Here is a 26,268-nt window from a genome sequence, read left to right on the forward strand (position 1 = left end):
CAAATGATACGAACAGTAAACACAACAGTTAGTGTAATAATAAATATTGTTTAATAAGTCAATATATACATAGAAGAGAATCAATCATCAAGCGTTCTAAGTAAAACAGTGTTTCAGCGGATCAACGAAATAAGAGTGTAGCTTAAAATAATTACCTTTGATTATACAAATACTTTTCTACGGTCGTCATCCCTTAAACTATGAGATTAAAATCGCTTCATATCTTTATTTCTACGAACTAATTCTTTCTTCCTGTACTATATCCTTATGTGCAATCTTTCTTTTATATAATACTACCATTGAATTAACTACTTCTATGAATCCGGTTTTTATCTTATTGTGCCAATGAGGTATAGCAACTTGGACCGATGTATATATGTGCTTGGTCCTACGTTGTAGCTGATTGACTGACTAACTGACTACAGGCGTGGATATACAAATAAGAAGCATAGATTGAATTATTATAAGTTATAATTACAACTCATCTAACAAGTTAGTATTCGAAGACTTCACTAATTCAAATGTGTAAATACTTGAAAATTGGTTCCAATATAATTGATAATTTTACGCACTATTTATTGGTTAATAATGTTTAATCAATATATTAACTTGAACAAATTAATTGACCAATCAAATATCATCTAACTTCTGTGTTAATATTTATGTGAAATAGCACTATCTGTTTTATGTCAAAACTTACATAGTTACAAAAAAAAAAAGAAACAAGTAAGTTCATTTTATTTTGTTCCCGGTTTAAAAGAGATTTACAAAAAAACTTAATTATTGAGTAATAATAATATACATGAAAGTACATGAAGATAATTTACCCAATAATAGTTCTACATAATTATTATTATATAACTTATTGAGATAATCATTCAAACGCAATTAATTGTTTATTATTGAATCAAATAATTGATAATGATTGATATAAACACAAAAAATCGACTTTGAATTAATGTGTAATATATGATATTATACTATAATAGTTCAAACTATTTATTATTACACCATTTAACTCTGTCCTCTACTTTCATATCCAATTGTTTTCAATCACTGTACATTTTTTAAATGTCTATTTTCAATTCTCAACGTAAGATGTTATTTTAGTCTTCCTGTTTTTCATTTCTTTCAAAAAGTTTAAGTTAACGATGATCTTGTAATGTAGTTTGATGATTTCTTCCATGTATGTTCTCATTAGTTGCAGCATCTTTTCTAAACATGATATAACATCAATTCAAAAATTTATGGTCTGTTGATAAGTGAAAATTACTTGGTTGAGATTGATGAAATTATTGTAATTAGTGATTGAAGATGATAAGGCTTAGAATTAATCATAAAGGATCTAATAAATTCACTCTATCTCTTCTCCTAGAACTTAAGTTTTAAAATGATCTTTCCATTCAATGAACTTATATCTTTTCCAACCATATTGTTTATGTCTAGAATTCTCTACTATCATTATTAATTTTATTACTATGGTATTTATCTTAATAATTTCATCTTGTTGTGCCGATTTGATAATGATAACATTGACTAATGTATTTATGTGTCAAGTTTTCCGTTGATATTGATACAAAATTACTTTTGTTTTAAAAATGTAATTTCTATGTTATTTTTAGTTTTATAATATGAAATATTAAATTTAGTATCCAATGAAAACATATTGAAATTCCTTACAATTGATACAAACATCCACATTCATTCAACTTGATTCTAGTTGGTTAAACGCCTGGAGCGAGACTGATAGGTCCTGGTTTCGAATCTCGCGGGGTACGGGATCGTGGATGCACATTGCTGAGGAGTCCCATACTAGGACGAAACGGCCGCCCAGTGCTTCCAGGTTTTCCATGGTGGTCTAGCTTCAATTGATTCATGATTTCAATCAGTGAATTTTCTAAAATCTCCACAAAACCCCTTCTGATCATTTTATTTAATCAATTGTTCATTATCATTATTGATTTTATTTTATTTTATTTCTTTTAAAGTATTATGAATAATAATTGGAAGAGACCAGATTTACCAAGTAAATGTACATTTTCTTCAAAACAATCAATCATTGAAAGTCCTCATCATCATCATCACCATCTTCATCCTCATCAGCATCATCATCATCATGATAATTCAATGTATGTTTTTCTAAAAATCAATTGATATTCTAAAGACAATTCAATTAATTAATTTAGTTTCAAAAGAAATAAAATTTTAAATCATTCATTAGAATTAATTGGTAATACACCTTTAATTCAACTAAATCAAATAGTAAAGAATGAAGGTATAGAATGTGAACTATGTAAGTGATAGAATATAGAAATTTTGTAAAGAAAAAAAATCTTTCTATTTTATAGTAGGAAAATGTGAATTTCTTAATATTGGTGGTAGTATTAAAGATAGAATTGCAAAACGTATGATTGAAGAAGCTGAATTAGAAGGTAAATTAAAACCTGGGGATACAATTATTGAACCAACTTCGGGAAATACTGGTACGTCTTTCTATTTTCTTTTTTTAAAAGTTTGTTTATTCTAATACAGAAATGCATATATGAAATCATACACTTCGAATGCCGGTTCAATAGTCTAGTAGGTTAAGTGTTCGCGCGCGAGATTGAACGCCATGGGTTCGAATCCCATGAGCGAGATTGTGATTGGGCACTGCTGAGGAGTCCCACAATAGGACGAAACGGCCGTCCAGTGCTTCTAGGTTTTCAACGGTGGTTTAACATCAATCAGTTCATGATCTCAATCAGAAACTTAGAATTTTATTAAATAATGTCTGTATTTATTATTATTATTATTTGTAAATAAGCACAAAACGAAAGTTTTAAAGATTCATACTAATAAGAGCTCGAAGAAAACTGTGATCATTAAAAAGCGTATGTTAGCAGAGATGAGTATTGAACGAGGGAATAAAATTTTTAAACTTGAAATTTAGTTGGTTTACTATCGATTCCTTTGCTTCTATGATCAATTGGAAATGCAGTTCTTTAAATGTTGAATAAAGAGTTCACTTTCAATCGATACTGTAACTAAATAATATATTTGTAATATCCCAATGAGTAGAAAAAATGGATTTTCTGATGTTTCGTAACTTAGTGTAAGCCACTTCTTCAGAGAATAAATAACCCTTAAAGGTTTTCTGTGTGAATTGAAATTTAATCCTTTCTCTATCAGATTGATTTCATGATTGGTTAAGTTTCTATCTGAGAGATTATGAACAATTCTTATTAGATTTTATTGCTGAAGTTTTCATATCTTTCTTTCTTTCTTCGATCCTTTCAAATTTTTTGATTTGACGGCGTTTTGATGAATCTAAATAATGGCGTTCTCTTCCCATAAACAGGTTAGAAATTGTAGTTTGTAATTCTGCAGGATCATCTAGGTCTTTGAATCGTTCACGATATTTTTCAAGTAAATATGCGCATTTGTGAATGCGTTCTCGTAAAAATATTCGAGATGAGCGTTGTAAACTTCGTTTATTAAATATCCTGTTATTGTACCAATTCCATTTACACCTGATTAATTTGATCCGGTTATTGATGGGTTTGTTACTTATTCTCTGAAGAAGTGGCTTACATTAAGTCATGAAACGTCAAAGAATCTAATTTTTCTACTCATTGGGATATTACAAATATATTATTTATTTATAACTATCTACCCAACGCTCAATTTATCCGAAATTATCAAGTCAAACCGTGATAATGATACCTAAAAAATACTATAATGGTCCGGATCAAGTAACAATTGATCAGTACACAATTTGGGGCCAAATGATAAAGCTTGCATTAAGATTTATGAGAGGGAGATAGAAGAGTGATCAAATATATGTTTTTTAAGGATTTCAAGGAAACTCTTCATTTATTTCTACTGGTTTAAAAGTTTTTAAATACTTAAGTCTAGCTTTGTGTGATTATTGTCCAGTGACATGAAAAATTCCGTAATTGTTTGCGCTCACCTGAGAAAAGTGCAGTATTAGCAGAACACTCGGAGACCAAGCGAAAATACAGTTCAGTTGGTAGAACGTACCGAGTGATGTAAATGGACGATTGAAGGCTGTGTATATGTATTGTATAGATACCTTGTAACTCTTTACAACAAACGTACAATACACCTGCCTACTGTCTTGTTTTACAGTGGTACCTGCTTCCATAGTCAAACTTATCATTACAAATACAATTAACTATCATCCCACAGAAAATATTCATAATCATATCTACCCTCCACAATTATTATCAACATCAAATATTAGAGTAGTTATAGTGAATATACATATTTGATTACTTATTACTAATTTTAAATAGGTATTGGATTGGCGCTTACTGCTTCTCTTAAAGGTTACCGACGTATAATTGTAATGTCAGAGAAAATGAGTAGTGAAAAGGTAAACTATCGTAGTTTTCTTCTGGTGATTTTGCACTTTTATTTAATTATTTTGTTGTCATAATCAAGAATTACTGGCTTTATGAAGTAAAATTACCTTTTGAGCATGAACCAACTAGTTCACATTTGTAACCCAATTGCACATCTATTGATATATGTAAGTTAATTGGGTGACGAATAAGTGTTAGTACGTATTAGAAGAAAATCTTTCCAAAATTTCCATACTAAGCTGTTTAATTAAAAATATCAAAAGAATTTGAAAAGTCATACGACTTGTAGGATTAATACAGTCTAGTCTGAATTAACTGATGTTATTTGTGTGAAGATCATGTTATTATATGAATGGATTGCAGTTAATTTTGTAAAACATTGAATTCTATCTCAGTAGCTTAAATATTTCGTGATTAAAAAGTTTCTCAAAAGTTATAGGTTTATTTTTGTGTATAACATGAGTACGTATTATTATAGAGTCCCGAAAACACTTTGGGACCAGTGTAAGTGACTAGACATCCAGTGGATTATGTTTAAATGTTAGATATTTGAAAGTGATTGCTAGGTATACCTTGTAACTAGGTTTCTTTCTTGTTGATTTTTTCTATGTAAACACAGAGTATGTAATGTTAAGCCACTTAGACAAGATGCCAAATTTCGACTTGACCGATAGGATTTGATTACTCCTAGGGTATAGAGCAAACATAAGATTGGTCATCAATCAGTGAGGCATCTATGAAGTACTCTATGGTCGTCAATATTTCCCTATTTCAGGATAGTTAGTGAAGTATATCACCTTCAGATTTCTATATATTCAATCTTATTATTTAGATCTGATGAAGCCAATTTATTTCATGTTTAAAAATGTCTATTATTCTCATTAGTTGCCTGATAATTATACAACACATTAACTGAAAGTAATTATGTGCTCATTTAGCAAACTATTTCGTTCTTTATTATGATCAAATGAATCAGTATTGAAATATACCGTTTTTACTGTTCTATTCTTATAAAGGAATCGTACTTAAGATGCCTTGGAGCTGAAATTGTTCGTACACCGGCTTCTGCAAATTTTGATCATCCTGATTCATTGTTCCGAGTGTCAGAAAAAATAAAAAATGAAATTGGTCCATCTGCACATATCATGAATCAATATACAAATCCATATAATCCAATAGCTCATTTTGATGAAACAGCTGAAGAAATTCTTCGTGATTGTACAGAAGAAAATGGACAAATCAAATTGGATATGCTAGTAGTTGGTGTTGGAACTGGTGGTACAATAACCGGAATATCAAGGAAAATAAAAATGAAAGTGCCTAATTGCTTAGTAAGCTTATTTTGAACACATAAAATTCACTTCGGTTTACCGATTTAGAGATTTTACAAATCAATGAAACTATAAAATGATGATACTGTCGATTATATGATATGAGTCTTAATCATTAAGAAGGCATTCATTCCTAGATTCAATATGCCCTTTCATAAAGGGCACTAAGCAGGATGGAATCTAGATCTATAACTTAGTACAGACTGCCTACATGTAAGTAAGATAAAAAACGAGACGAAGAATGATATAACGTTTTTTAAAATTGTGGCTACACCACAACTCGACCAGTTAATACAGCTAGGTGGTATGACAGTGGTTACTCCCAAGTGCTCTAATAGTGTTAATACTACGGTTCTACAGAAGGTCATTTGTAATCGGAGTAGCTCTGTGTTAATGCCTTGAATTGTGGAACTGAATGATGCCAGTTCAAATCCCATATACAGAATCAAGACTGAAAAGCATGTCCTACTGATCAGGGCCAATAAGGACAAAAGACCGGTCCAGACTTTATTATTGACTGTCTTTAACCTTCAAACGTCTTGATAGTTAGTTGAATTTTTGATAGAATAGTTTTTCATGAGAATCTATTAATTACAGTGGATAGTTGGATCATAGTGACTAGTGAGTAGTAATTATAATTGAGATTCAAAGTAATTCGATGAGTGAAGTATATAGTACAATATTAATCAGAGTTTGATCATTAGTTAGCATTAGAGAAATAATTTACCACTATCACAGTAATTCTCTTTTCATATTAGACAGTAGTTAATCAAGTGTCTTACAATAGATGTAGTCATATATTGCATATGTACACTTAAAAGATACACCAACAACCTTTTAATAGTTCAGTTCAAACAAGATTTACTAGAACATACCTCTGAGTGATTATTTTATTCGCTCATGAGTTAAAATCTGCTAACTTCAGTAGAAATACTCGCTTATACAAATCATCACACTGTAAGTTTCTGACGTATCTATAATTTTCAGTTGGATTGGTGGGGCTAAGAATAGTGCCAATACAATGCTCGTTAGATATATAGTAAGAAGTTGAAAGTTTCTTAGTTAATCAGTTGATAGAGATTAATTAAGGAAACCGTTTAAAGTTGTTAGCACAAGACATGTATTTCATCTTAATTTCATTTTCCAAAACAGTATCCATCCATAATTGTACTAAGAATTAAGTAAAAAATCTTCAGATCTAATTTCATGTTGACTAGTAATTCCACACCAGTGATTTTGGTTTCTTTAACATTTCAAGTTATTCACTGGGTTCACTTGTTTTTATTGAACTGTTGAGCTTTCTTATGATGCCTTTTTTTGTAAAAGCCTAACTTTACCACATATTATAGATTGTTGGAGTGGATCCAATTGGTTCAATTCTAGCCAATCCAGAATGTCAAGAAACAACTCCATACGACGTTGAAGGTATTGGATATGATTTTTTCCCTACTGTCTTGGATACAAATGGAATTGATAAATGGTGTAAAACAGGTGATCATGAATCTTTTGAAATGGCTAGGCGACTTATACATGAAGAAGGTTTACCATGTGGTATGTTAGACGTTTGTATTTGATCATTTATGTATTTATTATGTTTTTTTCGGTTTTGATGTATTTGAAACACTTTGTATTCTTCATTCCTCGCGATAACTCTCTGACTAATACATTTCAATTTACATCACCTGAGAATTAGAATAAACCAGAACGCAACGTATGTATCTAGACAACAGTCAGAATAAATGACATGAAATGAAAATTAATTTTTTCATGCAAGACATTCTAGATTGCACGAGGTTAACTGGTAGAATAATGTCACTATCTATTGAAATTATCCGTGAGTCCTAAAATGAACAAATCAGCTTGCCTGAATCATTTTCTTATTAAATATATGAAACTGATTTGTTAGAAGTTAGTTCCTAAGCTAACTCTAAATCTAAAATATGGGTAATAAGATAGTCTGAAAATAAATAGGAGAGTCTTTCGTCTTGGAGGTATGCAAAAGTTATGTCTTTTGATTAGGTCAATAGGCGTAAGAGATGATAACGTGAGAGTCGCTGGAATGAATCACATTGTAACAGATCGTTTTTATAATCGGTTACCACTTGTTCACTTAATAACATTTTACACTCAGACCTTTTTGTTTCAAAAATCTGATTAACAGGTATACGTAGTTGTTTTTCGTATTTAATGTCCTAATTGAATAATTCTAGTGGTCTGTTACAACACAAATGTATTTTGTATATCACTACTCAGGATTTCAATTTTGACAGAGTTCATTTATCCAAGTTGATAGACCGTATACAATACTTCTAGGTTCGATGAAATCAAAGATTTTCTTTTATTGTTTTCGTACTAACACTCTCGTTAGTAAACAAAAAGTTAGTGAAATTTCAGGTTTATCATTTCAGCATCCCTATTTAAATTTTGATAAAGTTATGTTCTGTGACCTGTGTAGTTTATCAATCAAGTTTCCATTATCCTTCTAGACAATATAATCAGTATAAACTTCAGACATAAGTGAACTATAAGAATTTCTTCACTACTGACAAACAGCTTGTTTTGTTAACATGAAACTGAATGATAATGTATTTGAATTTACAGTTTAGTGATGAAACTCATTTTCAAATAAATGATTAGATTGTGAAATAATAACTCATTGAAGACAATAGTGGATGATGGAGCAATTCGTGGATTGGTTGAAGTTAGATACTAACACTGTTGAATGTCAGCTTAGTGATCTATAGCTTAAGAGTTCGTGCACAACGCCGATAGGTCCTGGATTCAAATCTTGCGGGGCGGGACCGCGAATGCGCACGAAGATAAAACAGCCGGCCAGGTTTTTCACGGTGCTCTAGCTTTAATTGACTCACTAATTCTACTATTAAATCATTATAATATTTACAAAACCTCTCTCTGATTAAAATAATTAGATATAAATATTTATGACATGATTACAAAATTATAAACATCCACATTCATATATATCAAGTTTGGTTATTTATATCTCATGGTTATTTAATATAAACACTTTGATTTATTCTAATTCATAGAAATAACATTTAAGTTCACATTATATGACAAATAACAAACCAGATATATGTTTTACAGCTGATTATTATTATTATTCTAAGACCGGAAAGGGTAATGTTTTTATGTTGTTGAATAAATAAGTCGGAAGTCGTGTTAATTAGTTGTGATAAACTAATCAAATACATTATACAAATAACAACTAGTCATCACGGTTGATTAATATATAAATGATGATTATACTAATTTGACGAGTATTAGTCGAAAACTATGACTATTATTATTGTTATTATTAAAAGTTGTTGACAAAGACTATGGTAACTAAATACTTTTTAGTAGCCCGTGGATCTGACTCCTATTTAGATCGTATAAATGATTGTTATCGCCTATCCTCGTATATCATCGTCGACTTAAATCGCGTTAGTCAATAACGGAATTAAATAAGTCGAATAACAAGAACGGACTTATGAATACATATATTTTGTGTATGAAGCGAATGAAGTAGAGCAAAGCAAAATGACACGCAGGGAAGATGGCTGGGAAGCCAACTCCATTTTAGTCAAGCGTTACTCAATATTTATAGTCAGACAAAAATAAAGCTACAGACATGTGATTAATGGGATAAGAAGGGCACACACATATACGCTCATATAAAAACAGTCAAGACTGATAAGCGAATAAATAACAAGGTTAAAGTATGGCTCGAGTAGAATGAATAGAATGGGATGTCCGGAAGCTAGAATAAGGTATATGGGCTTAACATAGTAACTGACACTACAACTTCAGGACAGTTGATTTTTACATGCATAAGATTGCTTTCTAAGTACTGTCGCTGGCATAATTACTTTGCAAAGATATTTAACCCATTGAACATCTTGTCAATAACTGTTTTATGAAAAAAAGAAAGCTAAGATTTAACCAATTAAGCCTTTTCAGCTTTTAATTCTGGGAGATCCACGAATTTTTTTTTCACTTCCACAGTTATATTTCAATGTCATACATGAATAGTTCAACCACCAATCACAACTATCTACATTATAATTATATGTTCGGAATATTTCTTTGATAAGTCTAAATAATGTTAATATAATCACTAAATACAATTCTGATTTACATTTTTTTATCTGATCCAATTCTGTCACGGAAAACGTTCTTAAGCCAAACTATTTAGTTAACTAATTCATAAGGCTCTTACTAGCAAGTTAAATAAACCTGAACGAAGATAGCCAGTGTAGCAGTAGCATCTTCAGCATTGGACCTCAGCATACACAAGGAAAAAAGCAAAATTCTGAAATACAACACAACGGGCATCAACCCAATTATACTAGATGGAGAAACTCTGGAAGATGTGGAAACTTTCACGTACCTGACTGGTCAGCATCGTCGATGAACAAGGAGGATCTTATGCAGATGTGAGGGCAAGGATTGGCAAAGCAAGAATAGCATTCCTACCTTTGAAGAACATATGGAACTGAAAACAACTGTTTCCAAGCCAACATCAAAATCAGAATCTTCAATACCTACGTCAAGACAGTTATTTTTACTGTACAGAGCTGGAACTTGGAGAACAACCACAACCATCATCAGAAAAGTAAAAGTATTTCTAAACAGATTTCTACGTAAGATAGTGAATATCCGTTGTCCGGATACTGTCAGCAACAGCTAATTATGGGAAGCAACAAAATAACTTCCAGCAGAATGTGAAATTAGTCGGTTGAGAGGTTGATATGACATACATTACAGAAACCATCAAACTGCATCACGAGGCAATACATAACTTGGATTCCTGAAGGTAAAAGGAAAAGCGAAAGACCACAGAATACATTGTGTAGAGCACTGAAGGCAGACATTAAAAGAACAAATAACACTTGGAAAAGGCTGGAAAGGAGAGTGGAGGATAGAGTTAGCTGGAGAATCTTTATTTGAGGTCTATGCACATTCCCGAGAGATAACACGCGTAAGTAAATAAGTGAGTGAAAGTTTATTGAATTCAAAGAAATTAATGGATGGTATGAAGGTCAGAAGATATAAAAGCTGAATAAATATTTCAACTAACTTTAATAAGTTGGCTGGCCATTTGATTTGTACAGCAGATACTATACAGAAAACTTTCCTTGGTTGTTTTACAAATTTTATCAATTTGTTTGATAACCATGGTTAATAACTCAGTTAGATGTTCATATTCATTGCTTCCACTTTTTTCATTGTTTACATTTGAATTTTCACTTTTTATTGTTGGATGGTTCAGATAGTTTTTAAGTGTGCCGATCCATATTTACTGCACTGATATATACCAACTTAACTTACTTCGAGAAAGGAAGCAATAATAAGTTGTAGATTCAATACATTCTAAAAATATTGCACTGTTTAAAATCGAATGAATTGAAATTCACTCTGTTGCCCAACCCACTGGTGTTTGAACTAATTAGTTAAGCAGATGACGCATTTAGTGTTTGAGGCGAAAACTACTGAGGTTGAGTCCCAATGTGACTATCAACATTGGGTTACAGGTACATCCAGCTGACGAGTTCCAAACAAGACAAAATCTAGTAACATACTTACTTGCTACTCATTATATATTTGTAAAATATCCGAAATATTTGTTCGATAAATTTATTAGTATAATTTGGCCAAATGTAGTCGCCGTTTCCTACCAGTTGGCATTGTTTAGCCAGAAATATCTATAATATTCAGACAACTGACTCTCTCTGTGTAGCTGAAACCTTCATCGCTCACCTCTACAGTTTGGGACGTTACCAGTGATCTATCTGAATGAACGACTGGTTTAAGTCGACGATTTCCTACCAACTACTCCTAACTACCTAGCACGAAAATATATAGTTCATGTCTAGTTATCTGTTAACCATATTGCAACTTGATCAGTAGAACTCAACCAGTACTAGATACTAGATAAACATGATATCGGTTATTACTTAGTCGTAAACCACGATGTACTTGTTATTACGAAGTGTCTTATCGAATTTCTTTCTGTCATAAACTTTTTTCACAAAGGTGGCAGTTCTGGTGCTGCTGTAGCTGGTGCTATCAGAACTATTAAAGAATTGGGTTTAGGAAAAAACAGTCGAATCGTGGTTATCCTACCCGATAATGTACGCAATTACATGTAAGATAAGCTTTAAAGCTTACTTCATTTCATTTGTTCTCTTCTATTCATTTTCATTCTTTACTGAATGTTTATTTTCCCCTTATGATATATAAGCATAATATGGCTTAAAGGTTTGAATTTCATTTAAAAACAGCTCATGTTTGATATACTCTCTAGGTAAATATTTATGCAGATTAAAATTTTATATCTGGCATTCGGGCGTCAATAATATCTCTGGTTGGGATTATAATGGAAGTCCACTAACATAAGATATATTTCCATGGTAATTTGTAGATATTTTTCCATTTAACATCCTGTCTTCTGGTGGATTCTAAGACTTTCAGTGTATTTTCTTTGTGTGTTTGAACTATGAAAAACGATTATTTTGGAAAAAAAGAAACGATTCATTGATGTTATTGCTGAAAATTATTAACATTATACCGCCTTGGTGTAATAAGGATATGATACTTGAAATACATAATCTGTCTTTTATTTTTGTTGGTTTTATGAGCGGACGTGTATATTAAATACAATGAAGCTTCTTCAGAAGGGGTTTGTGGAGATTTTTAGAAATTTTCACAGATTGAAATCATGAGTCAGTTGAAGCTAGACCACCATTGAAAACCTGGAAGCACTGGACAGCCGTTTCGTCCTAGTATGGGTCCTGGGTTCGAGCCCCGCGTGGTGCGGGATCGTGGATGCGCACTGCTGAGGAGTCCCATACTAGGACGAAACGGCTGTCCAGTGCTTCCAGGTTTTCAATGGTGGTCTAGTTTTAACTGACTCATGATTTCAATCTGTGAAAATGAAGCTTCATGTTTATAATTTACTTAAGCTATACATTCGCATATATAGTTATATGGAAAATATATATCTATAGGCGGATATAAAAGATTGTATTATAAGTGAATTGGAGACTAAATATCAAATGAGGTTAACGTACTAGTCAAGGGGTAAGGAAGAAAATAATTTATGGGTCAGATATGAAGAAAAATGACAAACATAAAGGTCATAATAATAAACTGAAATAATCAAGCAAACTTATATGAGGTAATAATAATTAAAAAAGACCCAATAATAATCAAATAAAAGTGAAGAAGAAAGGAAATAAAAACCCGAAACATTGGGGGAATTAGGGCCAAGGAAGGATGAGAGGTCGGACGAATCGTTTCTGCACGCAAAGTTCAGGCTTGAGTTCGTGGATTGCCAATACCTCAGCAGTGCATAAAATATTGATTTGATATCTCTTCGATCTAATTCCTTTGACTCTGTAGATTACTTTAAAAGAAGAATCCTTTGAAGTGATGTGTCCATAGTTGATTAAATGCTACTGTATAGAGCTAGTAAATGTTTTACATTCTCCTTTTAAAAGCCAAGCCGGATAGTGTTCTGAGTTGCGTTTGGAAAGTGATCGCTTTGTGCGGCCAATGTAACGGGCCCAATATGAGCAAGTAAATTTACGGATACACATTGACGTGGCCCAAAGTGGAAGTTTATCCTTAACACATCCGTGAATGGCCGGCTTGAGAAAACGATTCGGAGCTTAGCTGCATAGAACGTTTTATTCAACGATTTTGAAATCCGTTTAAGATTTCCGCAGCCGTGTCTCCTTTAAATTCCATATTCATAAACAAGGTTTTCTTTTGTACTGTCGATGTTTTTCATGATGAAGTCTAGGTGTTAAGTTGCTATCGACGAATCTAGGTGAATAACCATTTCTAATGAGAGTCTGTCGAAATTGAAATGCCGACTTACTTACTTACGCTTGTTACTCCTAATGGAGTATAGGCCGCCGACCAGCATTCTCCAACCCACTCTGTCCCACTCTACCTTCCTTTCCAGTTCTATCCAATTTTTGTTCATTTTTCTCATGTCTATTTCCATTTCCCGGCGTAATGTGTTCTTTGGTCTTCTTCTTTTCCTTTGGCCTTGAAGATTCTATGTGAAGGCTTGTCATGTGCCGCAGTTCGGTGCTTTCCTCAATGTGTGTCCTATCCACTTCCAGCGCTTCTTCCTGATTTCTTCCTCCACTGGGATCTGGTTTGTTCTCTTCCACAGTAGGTTGTTGCTAATAGTGTTCGGCCAACGGATCCGAAGTATTTTGTGTAGACAACTGTTAATAAACAACTGTATTTACTGGATGATGGATTTCGTAGTTCTACAGGTTTCTGCCCCATACAGTAGAACTGTCTTGACATTTGTATTGAAAATCCTGACCTTGGTGTTGGTTGACAGTTGTTTTGGGCTCCAGATGTTCTTCAGTTGTAAATATGCTGCGCTTACTTTGCCGATTCGCTCCTTCATATCTGCATCAGATCTACCGTGTTCATCAATGATGCTACCCAAATATGTAAAGGTTTTTACATCTTCCAAATCTTCGCCGTCAATTTTGATTGGATAGTTGCATGCTGTGTTGTATTGGAGAATCTTTTTTTTTCTCTTTGTGTATATTAAAACCTACTGCTGCTGAGGCTGCTGCTACACTGGTCGTCTTCTCCTGCATTTGTTGTTGTTTTTGCGATAGAAGAGTCAGGTCATCTGTGAATTCTAGATCGTCCAACTTCATCCTAGATGTCCACTGTATCCCGTGCTTCCCTTCAGATGTTGACATCTTCATGATCCTGTCGATTACCAGGAGAAAGAGAAAGGATGAGAGTAAGCAACCTTGCCTGACACCTGTCTTTACTTGGAACGAGTCTGCGACCTGTCCTCCAGGCACAATTTTGCAGTTTAATCCATCATATGAACTCTGTATGATATTGACTATCTTCTGAGGCACGCCGTAGTGTCGAAGAATCTTCCATAGTGTTGTTCTGTCCACGCTATCAAGGTCTTTTTTTATTCAATGAAGTTGATGTAGAGTGATGAATTCCATTCAACTGATTGTTCCACAATGATCCGTAGAGTCGTGATTTGGTCTTTACATGATCGATCCTTACGGAATCCAAAGGGGAAAAAGGTTTAAACAAAAATCTGAAAAACTGTACAACTTTTCAAATTAGTGACATGTTAATAATGAGGTTATTGATTAGGTTAACTCGAACAACCTGTTCGTCACAGAGTATATTTGCTTGGTAAGGTATTATAAAACTTTTATACTTTTGCTTGCGTGCATGGATTTTAATGTAATTACGTCTCGTTCTACCAGAAGATATACAAGGAGAAAGATAAGAGTGAAGGGGATGGTTAGTATCGGATAAAATAACACCTGCCAGGAGTTTGCATGACGTTAGATGTCTATCCACACCATATTAGTTATGACCTCGAGAGATTCACCACACATCTTGCTAACTGCCTTCAGCACTCTCCACAATACAGCCAAGTCTTTTCTCAAAAGCCCGGGAAAGAATAATGGAGAACAGTAAAGAATAATAGGTAATATGCAAGAATTGACAAATTGTAAGAGTAAATGACGAGTAATCCCAAGAGCATGCAATCCCTTTATGTAGTAAGTCAGACGGGAAACCTTCTTCGATAACAATAAAACGTGAGGAGACCAAGAGAGATCAGAGGAAAAGGTAACACCAAGATAATTGAGCTTCGACACTGTTTATCAAAGAGTCTCCAATGGCACAAGCATTATGGGATCTCAAAATGGTGTTTAGATGCGGTTCATGTCGTATGCTAAAGTTAACATCCCAAATGTTATTGAAGGGGATGTGAAGTATTCTTGCAGTCACCGCCACGTCTGCTTTCAGTGCCTCTGCTGGAATGCTGTCTGGTCCTGCTGCTTTGCCACTCTTGATTTGTCTGATGACCATACTGATTTCTTCAATTGTTAGTGGACCAACATTGATTGGAAGTCCGCGGGTGCTGCTTCGATGTTGAGTGGGTTCAGTGGAGCTGGTCGATTCAAGAGTTCTTTGAAGTGTTCCACCCACCTGTTTTGTTGTTCTTCAATTTCGGTGATTATCTCGCCTTCCTTGCTTTTCACTGGTCGCTCCGGTTTACGGTGATTCCCAGAGAGTTTCTTTGTCGTGTCATACAATTGTCTCATGTTTCCTTCTCTTGCAGCCTTTTCCTCCGTCGTTTCTAAATCTTCCACACATTTACGTTTGTCGGTTCTGATGCTCCTCTTCACTTGTTTGTTTATTTCCGTGTATTCAGCTTGTGCCTTGGCTTTTTCTGCTCTTGTTCGGCTGGTATTGATTGCTGCCTTCTTGTTCCTCCTTTCTTGAATCTTATCCAGTGTATCAACAGTGATCCATTCCTTGTGATGGTGCTTCTTGTGGTCCAGAACCTCATGACATATTGAAGTGATTGTCTCTTATATCCCTGCCAGTTGTTCTCCCCAGCAGTTCCCTCTCCATTGAGTAGATCATGAAAGGCCTGGAACCTATTGCTGAGGACTATCTTGAATTTGTTGAGTTTGTTAGTATCCTGAAGAAAGGCGGTATTATACTTTTGTGATATTGTGTGCCCAATTGTCCAATGCTTCTTGAGTTTCAATTTCATCTTGGCGACCAGCGAGTGATGATCTGATGCTATATCAGCTCCTCACTTGGTTCTCATATCCTCTATAGTCCTCCTGAACTTTTTGTTGATGCAGATATGGTCGATTCGGTTCTGTGTAGTGTGATCCGGTGAAGTTCATGTGATTTTGTTAATGCGTTTATGTGGGAATATGGTGCCGCCTATGACCAGTTTGTTGAAGGCATATAGGTTTGCAAATCTCTCACCATTTTTGTTCCTTTCTCCTAGTCCGTGTCGTCCCATGATGTCTTCATATCCGGTGATGTCCATTTCAACCTTGGCATTTAGGTTTCCCATCAGAATGGTCAGGTCCTTTGTTGGGCACTTCTCGATGATTGACTGCACCCTATTGTGGAATTGATCTTTAGCGTCTTCATTGTAGTCGTTGGTAGGCGCATAGCATTGGATGACGTCCATTGAAATGCCCTCTTTATTCGTTTTGAAGGGGGCTTTGATGATGCAAATCCTTGTGTATATGGGGCGTTTTCTTTTAAATGGCCGGAGAATAACAGCAGCTCCCCTGAAGCTAGTGTTTGTTGTCCGACCTGCGTCCAATGTGTTTCACTGACTCCAAGCAGTTCCAGGTTGTATCGTTTCATTTCTGCAAATATTTGGATGACTCTCTCGGTGTCCCACATTGTACGAGCATTCCATATACCTGAATTATTGGTTACTCTGGTTGTCAGAAGGAGGATTATTCTCGTGGCTTCCGGAGGGACCCAGCTTTTATCATGAGGCGTCATAACTCTTCTAAATGAAGACCTTCTGATTCCCAGGGCAGAGTTTAAAAGGTTTGAATAATTTTTTCTGGTTAGCGTTTGTTTAGCGAGTTAGTTTTCTACGGGATGGGGTCGCTAACCCCATGCCCAATCCTTCTCCTTTGTCCGATCTTGGGACCGGCATTACCTCCCGGAGGGTCTCCAGGCGGAAATTGAAATAGTTCCTCATTAATTGTGTTAGTGGAACATATTTGCTTGATCGTTGAGGATGAAAAGTGGATCAAGTTCCTCTTTCTACTCAATGAGATCCAGCCATAGAAATTCGTGTATTGCCCACTCCACTAAGTTTCTTATTTGTTTACTATTTTTAAAAAATCCTGTTTTTATTCTTATTTATTTTTTTGTGTAGGTCTAAATTCTTATCAAATGATTGGATGTTTAGTCGAGGATACATGAACTTTCCTCTTGGTGATGCATTTCGAAATAAGTAAGCATATAGTTATGAGGATAAGTGTAGCCAAATGATAAATTATATATTGGGTGTATCATAAAAATTCTGCAAGAATGTAAAATACTTTTACATGTATAAAGAAATTAGATGTTGTAGTTTTGTTTAACTACAGTATGAAATTTCATTCTACTATTTTAGTTTTATTTTTTTGTACACGGACTTAAAAAGAGAGTATTGAATACATTTGGTTAATTTTAGACTTATTCACCAATCGAAATACGATTTATCCAATCTTAGTACTGTGCTAAACCATTGACATTCGACCGGTATGAGTAGCCTAGCGTCCTTATTGGTCCTTTGCTCACCTAGCCCGTCCAGTTGAGTACAGAACACCAATAACAGCTTCCATCATGAGAATTATTTATTTCAAACATACTTGGTTTATATACCAGTCAAACAGACCATGTTATATCACAAAATGGAAAATAACAATTACATACGATTAAGCCAAAAAGTGACTGTGAATGTGGGAGACTGTAATCAATAAACTGAACATAACTTAAAAACAGTAAACCGTATAATAATAATCTATAGGTCAAAATGAAGCTTATAGTAAGAGGGATATAGATATACACAATCTAGTTACTGAATATATATATATATATATATATATTATCAGTCCATTTATAGTTATCGGAAGTTACTCGTAATTTAATCTTCACTAGGATATAATAGAACCCCTTTTCTTGTTCAGCTTAATGAGCTTGTATCAGATTTTCAGTAAGTAATGTTTGGCAAAGTTCTCAAAATTAAAACACTACTTGTATGAAATCTACCAGTTTGTTAGCGGAATATGGACTGGATTAAAGAACGTTCCGTGCACGATTGTGTTTTTGCACGCTGATTGGCTATTTCTTATCCAATCAACGTTAGCGGATGCTTGGAGAAGACTGTTGAATCTTATGTTTAAACTATGAATATACTTACATTATTCTTATTGTGCTTCTTACTTCCATCTACCCTTGTTATTTGGAATATAATTTCGTTCCTGTTCAACCGTATCCTGATTTAGGGACTTGTTGAGTGAAATAGTGTCCAAGACTACTAAGTAATAGGAATAGCTGGGTCGTAATAGGAGAAATTATAACACTGTTTATATCTTGTTTTGTATTCACAAGGGTTTTTTTCTTTAAAATATTCTTGATTTGATTAATTTGACTGTTCACATTGTATCCTGTTATTATATATCTTTCTGTCAAGTTGGATTAATGATACATTAGATGAATTAATTGCTGGTCTTCCAAAAACAGTTAGAATTACTAGTGAATATACAGTAAAAGATGCTTCGAACTTAATTAAAACGGAGAATGTAAGGGGATTGTTGGTGGTAGAAAATAATGGAACAAAGTAAGCACTTTACTTCTAGTTCTGTATTTCAAAACAATCATCTCTAAAATGATCCATTCATTCTGTTCATTTCTTCATTTAAAACAAGCTCTAAGTATAAGAACAAATCTATTTTTATTACTTATCAGTTTGTACTGGTCAGTATATCGTGTTTAATCAACTTGAATCGAATGTGAAAATTTTCTACACCTATCTAATACTATTGAGGATTTTCAGAAATAGGATTTCCTGTCGCCTATACTATGACTGAGTACTGACTTATGAAGTCTAGATTGCTAGTATTCAGAATATTAAGCGGGGTGAGTGAAATAATAGGAACAAAGGGGTATCATAGAGTAGCTACTATATCTTTAATCTACAGATTAGTTATTTTCATAACCACTTTTAACACAGTATTTAAATTTTCTTCATGAGATGTAAAGGATTGATCGTATGTAGTTGTAAGAGTGGTCGACTAATAGTGAAGTTAGGGGTAAGGAACTGTATAAAAATTGGAAATCCACCAATGTTTAGTGAACCTTTATCAACTAAGGTGGTTAAGACGTATATTTCTCATGTCTAACCTCTGCCTACTATTATTGTTTGATGGTAGTTAATATTACTATAGGCTGTGGAAAAGCTGTGGCGGCCAGATCAAAGCATGGTGCGGGTCAGTGAAGTCACTTGTCGCTTGTCTAAACCATATCTTTATGTTCTGTCCACCTGGTTACGGTTCGTAAAATATTCATCATTTATGTTTGTAAACGTCGAATAACAAAATGTATAATCAGTTCTAGTGTAGTGAGCAAGAACACAAGTGGGGGCAATCGAATGTATTTAAGCACAAAATTACAGAATCCCTAAGTAAAATCTGAGAACCATACAGTAAATTCTTCATTTACAAAATATCAATCAATCGTCTCAGACTTCACTGTTCCTTCGTATCTACACCAATCACTCTCTGTTCATGTTATTTCCTCTTCGATCTTCTTAACCTCCTACCAGCAGGGATTTCACTTTCGATTAGTGATACATATCAGTAACATACACCACACCATTATCAAATTATTTAAAGATAAAATTATTGAGGAAATCAACTGAAATAATATTCTTTATTGAATTTAATGTCTTCAAAATTGTAACATGCATAGTAAAACACTCATTCTATTTCGTTTACTGTCAATGACTAGATTATACTCTAGTGGTTATCACTTTGCGTTGCCGACATTTTTGAACCATCTTATATTAATGGAATAGAATAACATCAATATTATTTACTCTAAAGCTTATGGAGAGAAATTCCAGTTTCTGAGGGAAATTAAAGATTATTGACACTAACAATGCTTTAATTTTAAGAGTATTGAAAATATGAAGTTTTCATGAAAACTTTACTATCGATTACTTCCAACCTTCAATCCTTAAAATAAATTGATTTTAGTCTTCAAATTGTTGAACTTGAAGTTATAATCACTTTTGTTTAGGAAATAAAAATTCATAATCCATATGAAAGTTTAATCAGTTTACTTGTTTTAATAATATATTATCCGTCTATAAAAAACTGATTATATGACGGTAACTTATCTGCTTTAGTAAACACCATTTAAGTTTAGTTAACTGGGCTATTTTCAGTTGTAGAGCTGTGGAGATTATTGAATTTCATTGAAATCATGAACTGATCAAAGTTGGGTCACAGTCGAGAACCTGGAAGGACTGTATGGCTGTTTTGTTCTAGTACGAGCCTCTTTAGCCTTGAGAAGTAGTGACTAGTAGAGTTAATCTGTGTCGGTTGTTAGGCAGTCACACATCGAAGACAATGCAAGGTGATCACGCAATGTCGTTAGCTGGGATATTGCTTTCACTCAGTTTGACTTTCGCACCACAAAAATAGACTGTTCATGTTTAACTTATTGTTAACCATGTTATAAACACGTAGATTGTAACTTGAATGTCATGTACTCGAGATATAATAGCTGATTCTCTGTTTTTTGTCCACAGACTTTGCGTTCTTGGTGTATTTGATTCAAATGTTCTAAGACTATTATTCAGTGGATCTGTTAAACCGACTGATCTTGTTGTCAAAGCGATGAATAAAAATTATCGACAAGTAAGTTTCTAAAGCACATGTTATGTCATCAAGCTTTGAGTCTATATTATCTTAATCAGTATCACATGTGTTTCCGTACATGCTGAGTTTCTCTGGCGAATTTACGTGAAATGATATTACATTCAGTGCATAAATCACAAAACGTCCCATAGAATAACTCCTGTGAACAACTACTTACAGATAGAATTACGACTGAGTTTCTGAAAAACCAATACATAGAATAAAGAATGACTTGAATACCGTACAGTTAGAATTTAAAAGACGACACAACACGCTGTAGTTTAGAGGCTGATATGATGTTGTTGACTGACTTACAGATCGTGTTCATATGAACACTTAAGTGGTTATCTCATTGTATGTATACGTCTGAACTAATTATCAATATATTCCATACATAATTTATATGTTCAAAAGATTATTAATTAGTAGAAAAACAATTGTCTTGTTGAAAGTTTGAAACATCAAAATACATAAAAATAAGAAAAAGATATACTTGAAAGATGTTTCTGAAGAACAGTTAGGTTATTTATTGATATCTATAGTGTTTAGTCTATAGAATAGATTTCCATGTTTTCGAAATCATTATATATGTTTCATGACATACTTTCTATTTGAAATATACCGTGATATGACATACATAGTTATGTATTTTCTGTTCAAATACATACACATTATGGTATTCATGATTAAGTCCTATTTTTGTTTAAGCTTGAATAAGTTATCTCATCTGCGGGATTGCGTAGATTCCTTTTCCTATTGAAGATATCTCTCAATTGCTCTTACATTGGAGATAATCAAAATGTACAAAACAATATATACTAATCAAAATTGTGCTTTTTAAGGATCAATGTACAATAAAGAACTGATCTTGGCGAGATCACCATTGAAAACTTAGAAACACAGGATACACGTATCGTTCTAGTATGGAACTCCCCAACAGTGCTTATTCACGACCCCGCAGCCAGAAATCAAACCCAAGATCTTTTGTTTCACATGTGAACGCTGAACATCTAGACCACTGAGCAGGCATCCAACGGTGTTAATGTCTTGCTTCAACCAATTTAAAACCTTTAGCAATTCTCATCCGTTGCTTGGATTGGATAACCGTCTTCCATCCGGCATGGATTCAACTCCATAGGTTACGGCATCTCACTAGAACTCCGGTTGCATCTTAATACTGCTCACTAATGCAATAGTCTCATACTGAGACGAAACTGCCGCTCAGTGCTTCCAGGTTTTTAGTGATGGTCTAATCAAGATCAGTACATGATTTAAACTATGAAAATTTTACAATCTTCACAAATTCCCTATACTGATAATCACCAATGCGGTTGGATTTAATTACTCTTTCAAGAAACCAATAATTTTGTCTTATCATTTCCTCCTTTACAAAAAGATCTTAAAACTATATTTCTGGGTCAACACTGATAATTTATTTATTTCTAACAAAACATTATGTTATCTGACGAATCTACTTGTTTTTTTGAAATTATTAATTCAGGTTGAGGAAGTACATGGGCTTGATCGTGTTTCTCGCGAACTCACCATTGAATCATATGTTGTTCTGTGGAATAAAGAAAGTAAGGTGAAACCTTTCCAGTGATTATGTATAATTTTATTTTCAGTGTATGATTTTATTGTTGTCTGTTAATCACTTTTCAGTCTTCTTTTCCATTTCGTTTACCTCGAGCCAATAAGTCAAGAATTTTTTGACAACGCTCCTATCAAAGTATTTGATTCTTGACAAATTTTGCACATATTTTGTTTCTACTCACGAATGTGTAGAAAGTTCAGTGCTCTGCACACATAAATCGGAATACATTGAATTAAAACTCAACAATTACCACAAACATATACTGATAATTATCATGTGCTCACTAGTGACCAGCTTCAAAAGGTGATTCTCGAAGTACTAGTGAGAGTCTGTGACCAGTGGAGTTTAGACGTGCTGGGTATGAGACAGTTACCACTGAAGACAATGAAGGATGATCGCACAATATCGTATATTGATTAAAGTCAAACATTAACAGCGCTGGATACTGGCTCAGTGGTCTAAAGGCTAAGCGTTTGCACACAAAACCGAAGATCCTGGGTTTGAGTCACGCGTGAGGAGATCGCGGATATGCACTGCTGAGGAGTCACATACTAGGGAGAAATGGCTGCCTAATGCTTGCAGGTTTTCAATGGTGGTCTGACACTAATCGGTTCATGAGTTCAATTTAAACCCAAAAATTTTGCCAGCCTTATGATGATGTTTAAAAATGTCAAATCATAATTTTCCTAAAGCACCGTACTGACTCATCAGCTAAATACGATACGAAACCGCCTCTTCAATCGACTTCAACGTAAAGCATACAAGTCAGTGCTTAAATTTCACCAGAAGTAGTGTAACGCGTATATCAGTGAGTCATCTACAAGGTGTTGTATAATACACGGTTGATTTAACTACCTAATGTTTTATTTATTAGACACCTGGCTGTAATTAACTAAGTTTCATGTTTGATTAAATGAGGTACATCTCAGTAAACTCAATAGTACTCTCTAGTTGTAGTATAATCAACAACTTTAGATTCGCTGCATGAAAAATTTATTCCTGCTCTATAATAATAACCACAAAGTTCTTACTTCATAACATCGTATCTGATACGGTCTCATTAATAGTGGATTAGCAATTGCCAAACACTCTTTTTATTGACTGCTTCAAATCCACATGTTTTATAAACAATTATCTAATTGTTTACATTTTTTCTGTTGAAACCTAGACCCTTATTTAGTATGTCGTGAAGATTTTCTTCATTGGTCCCTATTTAAACAGTAGCGAGTTTGTTCATGAAGAAAAAGCACAAGTAAACAATACTAAATCAACCTGTTTATCTTCGAATTCATTTTTACCCAGCTTTTTTTTATAGAAATAAATAGCTTAGAGATAAAAAGATGTTTTATTGAGAACATTAAATAAACTGTTGTAGTTAAACAGCGTTTGTTTATTTGAGGTTAGATCAATGTTCAATTATTGAAGAAGCAGGGAATGTACGCGCATATATACAAATGGTCTTCCATTTTAACCGCTTGTTATAGGTTACACTGTAATATGGACAAGTCACTATTCGGAAGTGATTGTTACATCTTGTTGTTTGGTATTTAAAAACATATTAAAATGATGGATTTGATTTAAAAAGTGTGATTTATTTAGGTAATGAAAATGGTTCAAATCAACTTGATATTCTCAATACAAAACTGAAGTTTTTAAAAGGTACCAAATGTTCTAATAGTGAGTATATCATTAATCAAAACGGATTAATAGTTGTTACGATTAATATGAAAAGTGCGATATATTGAGGAATCATCTTTCATTTATTCCATGTAATTCTATCGTCACCATCATTTTTTTCTGAGACTTCTTTATAAATCCATTTGTAAAGGAAAAACATCTACCCTGTTGATAATCACTGGTATTTGTTTCTTGACAATAAATTGGCAACAATGGGACGTATGACCAAAGAATTATAAATTGAGAGTGCAGAAGATGTTATACTACTTAGAGTGGTGATTGTACAATTGAGATGATGGATAGATTTCAAAACAAAAATAAACGTCTGGAAAAGCATCAGTGATGAGCTTTGTACTCATTCTTATTTATTTCTACCATGGATATCTCGTTAAATATTCCATTAAATAGTGTGAATGTGAATATCTCTTTCAATATAATTAAATTTTGATGAAAAGAGTAAGTGTAGACATAGAAAATCCTGAAGATAGCTTTTAACTATCTGAAGGAGTTTTCATTTTAATTAATCTGAAGTTCAAATGACTTCATGAATGCTTACATGATAAATAACGGTAATAGCGATATTAAGTTGAAGTATTTCAGCTGTCTTTTTTATTTGTATGCTATTCACTGTGTAATTCTGTATACATGGCTTTCCAGTGATTTATCTTAATGTCAAAACGTGATGATTCTCCATCGTAAGCTAGGAAATGAAAATCTAAGTTTACAGCAGTACAGAAATCTATTCAGGTTTGAACGGAGTGAAATTCATAGGTTCACAGATTTCTGGCCTGTGAATAACCACGTAAATTAGAATAAAAATACGGCGATTTACTCACCTGATGACATAAAAAAAATCATCGGTGAGGCTAAATACTTATGTACATGAAAGTGAGATTTAAATATGTGGTAAAGGATTGTAATTAAATTAATTGTGTTATGTTGGGTTGATCCAGAAAACTTCTTGCAAAAGACAAGAAAGGCTCGGGAAACACTAAGGTGCATTTTGTCCAATCAGCATTCACTAGAAGTGTAGCCAGAAACATCAAGAAAGTGGAAAGTCACATGTAGAGTTTCTGATTTGCTGATTACTATTTGCTACTATGTTTAGTAGCATTCCAGAATCTTCGGGAAACCTAGGGACTTCTAAAATACTATAAAAACCATATATTTTCTGTACTAGAACGAACCTTTGGAGTAAAGTACTTCTCGCATATTTTGCACCTTTTCTCTCGTGTTCAGGTCGTGGTGTAGTTCTAGTTTGGGGGTTACGAGAATAGCTTAGGAACCGAATATAGCGTTCAATCAGCAAGACTTATCATTTAAACTACAATGTATTATTAGGTCATAAACTATAAACTAGGAAGTCTTCTACTTGTCAGCTAATTAAAGTGCTGCACCTAGAAGAACTAGGAATAATTGAGACATTAAGACCTCCCATTATTATAAGTGTTTCATAGTTTATGAGAACTGCTTGGTCCTCCCGTTATCAGATTATTGTAGCAGATGTTAGCGTTAAGCTTTTTATATACAACGTTTTTGAGTCGCACCACAGTAATTGGAAATTTGATGGAGGACCTTACAGATACATTCAAAGAAGAAAATGTTTTAGTGTATTACCAAGATGAAGGTCACTGTGGAAATGAGATGTACTTGAATTAATGTACTAAGCATTTTCGGAATATTGATATTTAAGGCAGATAAAGCTTGGTGAGCGAGACTGAACGTATTATACTTGTATTTCGTAATAAGCGCGCAATGAAGTACAAAACAACCATCGCTTAGTACAAGTATCACAGTAATCCAACGTATTTCACTGTTTTCCATGTTTCTGCATAGCAATAACATAACCAAGTCCTAGTCAGTAAGTTTGAAAGAAACGTCTTGTTTCTGTTGTCTTCATAAGATGACCAATATTTAGACTACTCATTTATTTTGCTGGGTGGACTTGATAAATTCGTATATAAGTATTTGATAATTCCAACTTAGAGATGGTTTATCCACATCACCACTCTGTTAGCTGGAAATAGTTTAAA

General features: G+C 33.7%; 1 protein-coding gene across 1 annotated transcript; it reads left to right on the top strand.

Moving 5' to 3' along the window:
* The first annotated feature begins 1,041 nt into the window (after positions 1 to 1,041).
* On the top strand, positions 1,042 to 23,897 carry MS3_00010237 (uncharacterized protein). Its single transcript, XM_051218596.1, has 13 exons — positions 1,042 to 1,093; positions 1,989 to 2,129; positions 2,187 to 2,293; positions 2,349 to 2,483; positions 4,299 to 4,378; positions 5,384 to 5,698; positions 7,048 to 7,249; positions 11,738 to 11,849; positions 17,433 to 17,510; positions 18,735 to 18,881; positions 20,856 to 20,964; positions 22,466 to 22,544; positions 23,727 to 23,897. The coding sequence occupies exons 2-13, from the start codon at positions 1,993 to 1,995 to the stop codon at positions 23,780 to 23,782; spliced, it is 1,557 nt and encodes a 518-aa protein (XP_051075359.1). The 5' UTR covers positions 1,042 to 1,093; positions 1,989 to 1,992; the 3' UTR covers positions 23,783 to 23,897.
* The last annotated feature ends 2,371 nt before the right edge of the window (positions 23,898 to 26,268 follow it).

This window comes from Schistosoma haematobium, chromosome 1 (genome assembly GCF_000699445.3).
Source record: "Schistosoma haematobium chromosome 1, whole genome shotgun sequence".
In the NCBI taxonomy this organism is placed as follows: Eukaryota; Metazoa; Platyhelminthes; class Trematoda; order Strigeidida; family Schistosomatidae; genus Schistosoma; species Schistosoma haematobium.

Bases quoted from the DNA above. Each gene is read 5' to 3' on its own strand.
- MS3_00010237 (XM_051218596.1), top strand. From the start codon at position 1,993: ATGAATAATAATTGGAAGAGACCAGATTTACCAAGTAAATGTACATTT. The intron at 2,294-2,348 runs GTAAGTGATAGA...TCTATTTTATAG, and splicing joins AGGTATAGAATGTGAACTAT to TAGGAAAATGTGAATTTCTT. The intron at 17,511-18,734 runs GTAAGCATATAG...CTTTCTGTCAAG, and splicing joins GGTGATGCATTTCGAAATAA to TTGGATTAATGATACATTAG.